This window comes from Vipera berus, assembly GCF_964194415.1.
Source record: "Vipera berus genome assembly, chromosome: 1".
Classification (NCBI taxonomy): Eukaryota; Metazoa; Chordata; class Lepidosauria; order Squamata; family Viperidae; genus Vipera; species Vipera berus.
The window spans coordinates 183,455,936-183,466,532 of record NC_138202.1 but is presented as its reverse complement, the minus strand read 5'-3'; the positions used below and the strand labels follow the sequence as shown (position 1 = coordinate 183,466,532).

General features: G+C 44.0%; 1 protein-coding gene across 1 annotated transcript in view; it reads right to left on the bottom strand.

Annotated features, from left to right (window-relative positions):
* Nucleotides 1-721: 721 nt before the first annotated feature.
* The window catches only part of SPAG16 (sperm associated antigen 16), a gene marked incomplete at its 5' end in the record, with an annotated part of 372,352 nt that continues 362,476 nt past the window's right edge, over nucleotides 722-10,597 (bottom strand). Inside the window, one exon of the mRNA XM_081312658.1 lies at nucleotides 722-1,142. Within this exon, the coding sequence (XP_081168784.1) occupies nucleotides 967-1,142 (176 nt within the window). The 3' untranslated portion in view covers nucleotides 722-966. The remainder of the gene's footprint in view (nucleotides 1,143-10,597) is intronic.

The window sequence follows — 10,597 nt, the reverse complement described above, 5'->3', positions numbered from 1 at the left end:
CCCCAAATAAGCAATGGGGTTCTCGTGGCTCTTAATTACAATAACAACTTTCAGCAAGATTCAGTAACCTGGATAGCAGCAGCCCAGCAGCTATTCCTCCGGAGGGCATTCCATAAAGCAGTTGGAAACCTTCAGCACTATGGACAGCAGCCTGTGACTCTCATTTTGCATCATGCAGGCAGAACGTGCCGCTCCTCTGAGCAGTACCCCCACTCCCCACCCCAGTCCGATGCATTTGCTCACTGACATTAGATTTATCATTAGGCACGTTCCTTAAGGAAAAGGTATTTTATAAAATGCCTCCTAAATGTTATCTACATCTGATGATCACCTTCATAAAAAAAACCTGCTGCTTTTCAAGGCACTAGGCTCAGACTGCAGTACTACGTTACAGGAAGTGGAAGTAGGTAGACTGAAGCTTTCTGCATTTACTGAATGATTTGGCAAAGGCAACAGCCAAGGCATCTGTCTGATTATTGCCTTGTTCATGCAGAATTCTTTTTCCCCCCAGAAATTACTACATTTGCTACATATGAGTCTCAGTATGTTTGTATATGGATTTTTTTTGTTAATGTTATATGGAGAAATATTAAGCTCCCCCCCAAAAAAATCTCTTTGCAGAGACTGTAGTAAGTTAAATGTTTTATTATTTTCACAAAATGAGACAGTCAGTTGTAGCTTTTACTATAATAATTTGAAAAGGGGTGGGGTAGAGGTTTTCTGCAGTTCATGTTTTCTATCATTAGATGTCAATATAAAGCTATTTCTCTAGAAAAATGGCAAATTGTATATATTTTAATACATATTTAAAGCCATGAAGAAAGATACAAGAAAAATAAAGTTTGGAATATTGTTTCCATTTAAGTAAAATATAGAAATTTTACTTAATATAAAATATAATTGTTTATTTCAGATAAGGGCATTATAAGCCACCTTCAGTGTTATGGGTTTTCTCTAAATAGGGTCTCAATTCCAAATACGAATAGTGCCATCAGAACCACCTGAAATTAGATGTTCTGCCATATGATCAAATATTACACTCTGAACTTTATCTTCATGGCCCAATAAGCTGGAAAGATGTCCTGATTTCAGTTCCAATGTCTTAATGGTTCCATCATTGCTTGCAACAGCCACAATATGACCTGTAATATAAAATTAAAAAGGTTTAGAAAATGGAAAAGCAACTCTGTCAGTGAAGTACTTGAGATAAAAAGTTCACTTGATTTCCAACTTTCTGTATGTAATGATGAACTCAGGTAATTCTGTGCTTTATTTTTTTTTTAAAAAAAGGAAAGTCAAACCAATATTAGGGGAGATTGGGGAGGGAACTCTGCCAGGAAAGTACCTTGCTGACATTTTGAGTAATGTTGTTAACATATGCCTTGGTATTTTATTTGATGATCTCTGTGAGTACTAATGATGTAATGATTCTCCATTTCTCTTAAAAGTTAGTTTCAGACAATAATAATGAGGATCTTCTGCTTTATTGCATGAATTCTGAACTATGAGTTAGTTCTGAAAAGTTCTATCTGAATCCCCATGTCCCCCTACCAGTTAAACAAAAGCAGTAAATATTCATCCTTGTATTTGAAATACATATTATTTGTATGCTGATTATATTTATCTCTATTTCTTGGTATCCAGAATGTGTTGAACCACTGTTTACATAAATGGTGAACAACTGTCTGGAGTTGTAACAGGATGGGTGAAGGCCAACAAAATGAAGATAAATTTGAAAAAGATGGAGGTACGCTAAGTAAATAGCTCTACTTCAAGACATCTAGTGGAAAACATCATCACCACAATCAATTTGCTCTTCATCTTAGCAAATTCCTTCTAATAATCAATCAGAATATGCTGTTCTATAACCTGTCCTCCACTTGAGAGTAATAAAGGACAGGATTTGGCTGTCTTCCATTATTCTTTCAGGTACTTGAAGAATAGTATCATATTACTCTCAGTTTTGTTTTTCAATATATATTCCTAATTCTTTTTCAGTAATGAGTTTTATTAACATTTAAATATACAAAGCTAAAAGTAATTTAATGGGAACTAAGAAAAAGAGAAAAAAGAAAAGAGAAAAAGTGCAGGGAAAAAGGAAAAATATATAAAGAAAGCATTTCCCCTTCATTAAGAAAATAAAATAATTTCAGTAACCACATATATTCCTCTTATGACCACAACTGAACCCAAAATTTCTGTGTTAAGCAAAACTTTCAGAACCCATATCTTAATGGGCCCCTTCTCTGTTACTAACCCACACCTTATTTTCTTTTCTTCCTGGGTTCTGGCATACTCCTGGAGGGAGGGGAGAAATGCTTGCGGGTTATTGCCTTGACTTCCTCTATCGCTACAATGTAACATTTTACTGTTTCTGCATATTTCTTCTGTGAACTATCTCTCCCCTTGCTGTCAGCTAAAAAGGGGAGAGGCATTGAAGTGGGCCCTGACATTAGACAGGATCTGCAGTAATAGTCAGCCCAGAAGGAAAGCCCTTACTGGGGGACTTTGCAAGACCATGTCAGACAACGGAGCAGGGAAAGAAGATTCTGCTGCAAAGGGGGATCCTCCTGTTGGCCAGACCCCTGCAAGAAGTCCAGTTCTGAATCCTCCAGCTCATCGGAAGAAGAGGTAGTGGAAGTACATTGCCACAAGCCTCAGTGGTCGATGGGTGTCGGGAAAAAGGACGACTGGGAGAAGAAGGCAAGAAAGGTGACACTCAGACGGGGTAGTCACCAGCTGGATTGGAAGGAGGAGATGGAAAAACCCCTCCATCTCAGCGAGGACAAGGAAGGTCGCTCAGGGCATTAAAGCCAGCTGCTAGAACAGTTTAGTTTAGTTTATTAAATTTTTATACCGCCCTTCTCCCGAAGGACTCAGGGCGGTGAACAGGGCATATAATAAAAATACAGAAATACAAAAGTTAAGAGAAAATTAAATTATTGCCCAAATAAAACAGTAAAAATATACAAATATTAAAACCCTAAGTTAACTCCCCATCAGGCCAGGCCAGCTTGTTCAAATAAATGGGTCTTTAGGCCGCGCCGGAAGGAGCGGAGATCCGGTGCCATCCGGAGCTCAACCGGCAGTTGATTCCACAAAGCCGGGGCACCCACAGAGAAGGCCCTCCCCCTGGGGGCCACCAGCCGGCATTCCCTGACCGGAGGCACCCTGAGGAGGCCCTCTCTGTGGGAACGCACAGGGCGGAGGGGAGAACAGGCGATTGGCATGATGAAGATAGCCCTGGACTCCTTGAAGGAGGAGAAACCTGAACCCTACCACGGCTCTATTCTCATGGGTTGCAGGAAGGACACCGAAGGGGAGTCCAAAGTGGAGGTCCCAGGGCCATCCGGTGGAACCACTGAACCTGCCGCAGTCACCACTGCTACCACCACCCCTTGCCATGTGGAAGCCACAGACAGAGAGGGAAGATGACACAAAATAAAGAAAAGAACAATCCATTCAAAAGTTCCCTCCATTAGGTGTGAAGTTCCAGGAGAGTCATGATGCCTGGGATTTTTTCTGAACCAGGTACTGAATTACATGGAGGAGTACGGCTGAGACATCCTCACTGACCATGCCAGAATTTGCATCATGCAAGCCACCCTGGATGGCATCGCAGTGGATTGGGTTGTGGACCACTATGATGCTGATGCCCCAGAGCTATGAATTTCAACCAATTCATGTTCCCTCTGAGATGCCAGTTTGAAGTCCCATTAGCAGACTGGAAAGCCCACGAACGAATAAAGACCATGAAGCAAGGCAGATGACCGGTGGCAGAGTATACTCAAGCGTTCCAAACCCTGACTAGCAAGTTGAACTGGCCAGAGGACATTTTGCTTAACCACTTCAAGGATGGTCTAAACTATGACCTTTACAATGCCTGCCTTCCCCAAGGAGATTCACATCAGCTGCAAGACTGGTACATCCTGGCAGAGGAAGCCAAGATCGACCTAGCCAAGAGAAAACACAGAGGAGGGACACCCTGGGATAAATTGCCATTGGAACTGACCCGTGAGCCAGCGAAACCGCCATTGACCCCCAAGAGAACCACCGGACGCTTCAAATTTGGCAAGGAAGGGCATTGTGCTGCTGAATGCCGCTCTTGCACCCCAACCAAGAAGTCGGACCAGATCCTGGCTGGGAAATCCAGAAAGCCACCAGTGAAGCCGAAGGAGACAGCCATGAAAGACACAGAGACCATTGAGTTCCCCACCTCTGTCCAATGAGGGAAGGGAACTCCGGCCTACAGAGCAGGAGTGTCCAACTCATCTGACAACAACTCCGAAGATGAACCCCTGGTAAGTGGACCCATCGTGCCCCTCACCCAGGCAGTGACCATACTAGCCCCCACCATGCCCGAAGCTGTAGAAGTCAGGGCATTAATTGACTCTGGGTGCACCTGCTATCTTATCAGCTTAATGCTAGTGGGGAACCTAGGCATTCTGGTGAGGAGGCTGAAGAAACCGATCTCTTTTGATCAATTAGATGGGTCCATAGCAGGGGGATGCCCGCCATTCTAGCAATGTTACCACTCCAATTCACCCTGGGGGACCACCTAGAGACTATAATGTTCGCGGTAACTCCTGGCATGGAATGCCCCGTAATTTTAGGCTTGGTGTGGCTAGCCAAGTGGAACCCATGGGTGGACTGGAGGAAGGCAGAGCTTAAGGGGAATCAACCAAGACACTAACTCAGCCCCCATTTCAGGAGATCTCGCAAGAGAAAGCTGCGATAAGGGGAGAGAAGAAACTGCCCAAAATACCTGAGGAGTATAGGGACCTAGGGGAAGTATTCGGTGAACAGAGATCTGATGTACTGTCACCACATCACCCCACAGACTGTGCAATAGAAATCAGACCGGGGGCAAAACTTCCAAAACCTAGATTGTACTCCATGAGCCCACAGGAATTGGAAGAAATGCAGAAATGTATAGACAAAAACTTAGAGAGGGTTTCATTCAACCAGCGAAACTGAAGGTGGCTGCTCTTGTCTTCTTCAGAGAGAAGAAAGACAGGACCCTTTGCTTCTGTGTAGATTCTAGGGCTCTGAACGCCATAAGCGAAAGCAACCTATACCCTCTCCCCCTCATTAAAGACATGCTATCCCATCTTTTGAAGGGGAAGATCTTCACTAAGCTAGACCTGAGGGAAGCATACTACTGAATCAGAATCAAGGAAGGAAATGAATGGGAAACTGTATTTAACTGCCCCTTAGGGTGCTACCAATTTTGAGTCCTGTCTTTTGGACTACAGGGAGCCCTAGTTGTCTTCATGCAGCTGATAGATGACATATTAAGGGAGCACCTATACTATGCATGTCAAACTGCCAGCCCACAGGCCAGATGCATCACAATGAAACCACGGCCTCCCCATTGCCGGCAATGGGGAAAACGTCATGATACGTCACGCAATGTCACATGATGTCACGAGTTTGACATGCCTGACCTATACCAAGGTGTACTGCTTTACCTGGACGATATCCTTATATTCACAGAGACTATGGATGAACATGTTAAATTGGTTAGAGCGGTCCTAAACAAACTGTGGATGGCCCATCTCTATGTCAAACTGTCTAAGTATAAATTTCATAAAAACAAAATAGACTACCTGGGATACCATATCTCCCCCGAGGGCATGGAAATGGATCCTGAAAAGGTCAGGGTGGTGTTAGAATGGGCACTGCCCTGCACGAGGAAGCAACTGCAAAGCTTCTTGGGATTTGCCAACTTTTATCACCAATTTATTCCCTCATTTGCCTGGAAGCGGTTCGGGTCTGGATGGGGAGGAACAGACTTCAGCTCAACCCCGACAAGACTGAGTGGCTGTGCATACCGGCATCCCGGGATATTCAGAATATTCCATCTCTTTCCATGGGGGTGAGCTATTACCCCCCGTAGATAGGGCTCGCAACTTGGGAGTCCTCCTAGATTCGCAGCTTACTTTGGAAGACCATATAGTGGCTGTGACTAGGGGGGCCTTCGCCCAGGTTCGCCTGGTGCACCAGTTGCGGCCCTATCTAGACCGGGATGCCCTGTGTACGGTCACTCATGCGCTCGTGACCTCTCATTTAGACTACTGCAACGCTCTCTACATGGGGCTGCCCTTGAGGACCACTCGGAGGCTCCAACTGGTACAGAATGCAGCCACGAGAGTTGTGTTGGGAGTCTCCCGATACTCCCATGTTACACCTCTGCTCCGCAAGCTGCATTGGCTGCCAGTTGTCTTCTGAGTGAGATTCAAGGTTTTGGTAATGGTTTTCAAGGCCCTTCATGGCATGGGTCCGGAGTACCTCGGGGATCACCTGCTGCCGGTGTCAACTTCCCTCCGCCCTGTGCGTTCCCACAGAGAGGGCCTCCTCAGGGTGCCATCGGTCAGAGAATGTCGTCTGGTGGCCCCCAGGGGGAGGGCCTTCTCTGTGGGTGCCCCGGACTTATGGAATCGGTTGCCGGTTGAGCTCCGGACAGCGCCCGACCTTCACTCCTTCCAACGCGATCTGAAGACCTATTTATTTGAACAAGCCGGCCTGGCCTGATGGAGGATGAGTTGGGGTTTTTTATTGTGGTTTTTTACATTATTATTTATTGTTTTAGCTTGGGCTTTGTATTTAATTCTTTTTTTAACTTTTGTACCTTGCATTTTATATGTGCCCTGTTCACCGCCCTGAGTACTTCGGGAGAAGGGCGGTATACAAATATAATAAACTATAAACTAAACTATAAACTATTTGCCCAAATAGCCTTGCCAATTACAAACTTGTTAAAAACCAGAGGGAAGGTAAACCCAAACCAAGCCAGTCGCTGAAATGGACAGTGGAATGCCAAGCCGTATTCGAGAGGCTGAAAAGACTTTTCTCCATAGAACCCAGTCTGCAGCACCCTGACACCAATAAGCCTTTTGTAATTCAAGCAGACACTAGTGATGTAGCAGTGGGGGCTGTATTGTTACAGGAAAATGATGATGGGATATTGCAACCTTTGCACGTACACATCAAGAAAACTTGCAGAAACTGAACAGAGCTGAAAGAAGGTGTACACAGAAGGTGTACAAAGAAGGTGTACACAGTGAGATGGGCACTTCTCACCTGGTGGCACTTCCTGGAGGGGAACAAAATTCCTTTCCAGGTGTGGACTGACCACAAAAATCTGGAAGCACTAAAACACCAAGGAAACTTACCTCTAAACAAGCCTGGTGATCGCAACATTTCCACCAGTTCAATTTCACTATAAAACATCTACCAGGGGAGAAAGAATTTTCTGTCAGATGCATTATCCATAATGTCCCAGTACAATAGTACCCGACCCAGCATAACTAAACAACTGGGTATTGGCTATTCCTGCCAGCTTGGTGTCGTCTGCAAATTTGATGAGTTCCCCATCTATCCCCAACAGAAACACATCTGGCAACATGAGTGACTACTCGAATACAAGCCAAACTACAAAAACCATTAGCCAGCCAAGCAGGAATTGAATTCAGAAAAGCACTAGAAACTGATGAATGGTTCCTAAATCACAAAAAACTGTGCACCATAACAGATGGACTACCCTGGGTGGGGGAAAAGTTATACATACCCAAGAGTCAGAGACTACATTCATGCAGCTTTGCCACAATTCAAAATAGGCAGGCCATTTTGGGTTCGTGAAAACACTGCACTTAGTTAAGGGACAGTTTTGGTGGCCATCAATAAAGAAGGACATTGAAAGGTACGTAGCCAGCTGCCCAATTTGTGCATCAGCAAAAAGATTACAAGGAAAATCACCTGGGCTGCTACAACTGGTAGCAACCCACTCAGCACCCTGGAAGGAAATTTCCATGAACTTTATAGTACAGCTACCAGAGAGCAGCGGAAACACAGTCATTTGGGTTGTGACAGACCTATTTTCCAAACGTACATTTTATACCCTGCTCAAAAATACCTACAGCAAAGACACTAGCAAAGTGGGATATCCTCAGATCCTATCTATTATGTCTGCTACCAACTTGTCCTAATAAAAGCTCCTTTTGGAAGCAATTGCTTCCACGAATTCTACTTTCTTAGGATAAGATATTGAAGTGGGCCCTGACAAAAACATTTGTTAAATGAGTGTCAGGTCTCCCTCTGTTCAAATTCTAAGAAAGAAAAATCCTGACTCTAAACATTGATTTAGAGAAGAGGTACTTTTACTAAGAATGAACTGATAACAGCAAAAGCAAGGCAAGATATGGGAAAAACCCACACGAATGTTACACATTGAAAATCACCCCAAATCCCAGGATCCAAGACAGAAAGACCAATCAGCATCCAATATGATGTTATGGGAAAGCTCCTCTGCAAGTGTTGTTTGCCTCCAGAGTCCCAGGATGGTTTGCCTTGGATAACAACTGAGCTCAGTAGCTCCACAGTCCATGAGTAGAAACCTCCCTTGTACTTCTCACAGAAACGCTTCCCCATCCTAAATGCCAAAACTCCCCTCCCCATTTTCATGGCAGCTGGGAGCAAGCAAGCTGCAAACTGCACACTGGAGATCCGGCTGACAATCACCCCTCCATCAACATGGCTTCAGCCCTATAAAACAACAAAAAGCAACAAACAAAACTAAAATAGAAAGCACAAAATTGAAATGGGACAATTAAGTCTGCGCCCAGACTTATCAAGGTATTTCCTGTGGAACACCTGGAAGAGTTTAGGGCCCTGAACATTATGAACATCCACCTGGTCTGACTGCAAAGGAGGGAAATGCTTCCATGCCACTAAATATTTTTTTTAATCCCATTTATATCCCACCCTTCTCCGAAGACTCAGGGTGGCTTACAATCTAAGAAGCACAAATCAATGTGCTTAGCAATAGCCTTCATTCTATGTATATGCCTGCTTATTAGGGCTTTCGCCCCCCCCCAGCGGCATTATTACAAAAGTCAGCTTATTGCCCCCAACAATCTGGGTCCTCATATTGTACTTTCCCTCTTTGCCTTCTGGAATCTAAAATCTCTTTCACTTCAAAATGCTGTTCCCCCCTTTACAAGAATGGGTACTGGTGGGGCTGACTAAGCAGAGAGAAGGGGAGACATCTTTTCAGGCTTAAACAAACTACAATGAAACACAGGATGAATGTGTTTAAGGTTCTTTGGGAAGTCCAACTGCACAGTTACTGGGCTAATTACTTTCACAATTGGGAATGGACCTACATACTTAGGTCCCAATTTCTTTGATTTTTTTAGTAGTCTGTCAGTATTTAGTGGCTATTACCCACTTGGAACTCCTTTGGGTTCACCCTTTCCTTAGCCTGTTTTTTTATGGGCTTGATGTGCATCTTTCAACACCTTATGTGTCACTGGCCAGGTATGTTGAAGCCATTCAATCCACTCCACCAAGGAGGGGGTCAGTGGCTTCTCTTGGGGCAGTTCTGATATGAGAACAAAATTCTGTCCAGAAGCTACCTTGAATGGAGTGAAGCTAATACTACGATGCATCGAGTTATTATAAGCAACCTCTGAGAAAGGAAGTAGGTCAGCCCAATTATCTTGCTGATAATTCATGTAGCACATAAAATACTGTTCCAGAGCCAAGTTAGCTTGTGCACACGCCCTATTTGTTTGTGGATGATGAGCAGAGCTTATCATCTGGGTGGATAATTCCTGCCAAGACAAGGAAGTGAATTGCATCCCCCTATCTGAAATGATGTGGTCTGGAACTCCATGTAACCTATACACATGTTGAACAAAAAGTTTAGAAAGCATCTTAGCTGATGGTATTTTAGTGCAGAAAACAAAATGCACTTGTTTGGAAAAAAGATCCATAACAATCCAAATAACCATGTCCCCTCCCCCACCTCCAGCAACTCCACTATAAAGTCCATGGATATTTCCTTCTAGGTGGCCCTAGGGCTAGCCACTCTCTGTAAAAGACTGGTGGGCTTCCCTGGGGGTCATTTGGCAGCTGCACAAATAGGGCAAATAGCAATGTAAGTCTCAATGTCCTTTTTCAAGGAAGACCACCAAAACTGCCACTTGATCAGGTGCAAAGTCTTTACAAAACCAAAATGTCCAGCAGTTTTGGAATTGTGAGCCTGCTGTAGGATGGGGCCCTTATACTGATAGGAACATACAATTTGGTGCCAAGCCATGCCAAGCCATATTGCATGGTCAAGTCAAGGAAAAAAATTGTTCAAAAGAAACAGAACTACATAAAGAGGAGGGGGAGTTGTACTATATGTAAGAGAATACTACATATCTACAGAAATGCACATGATCAAAGATAAAGCCCTCCCGAATCTATATGGCTCAATATAAGACAAAAAAAAGGCACTGCTATCAGGGTATAGTACAGTCCACCCAACCAATCAGAAGAAATAGATGGACTGTTTGCCAACCAGTTAATGAATGTATGTAGGAAGCATACCACAGTAGTAATGGGAGACTTCAACTACGCAGATATCAGCTGGGAGACAAACTCTGCAGTGAGCAGGAGATCAAACAAATTCCTAAATAACCTAGCCGACAACTTTGTCATCCAAAAGGTAGAGGAGGGAACTAGACGTAAAGCTATACTGGAGCTAATTCTTAATAACAGAGAAGAAGTGATAGAGGGAGTTGAAGTTGCTGGAACCTTGGGGGAAAGT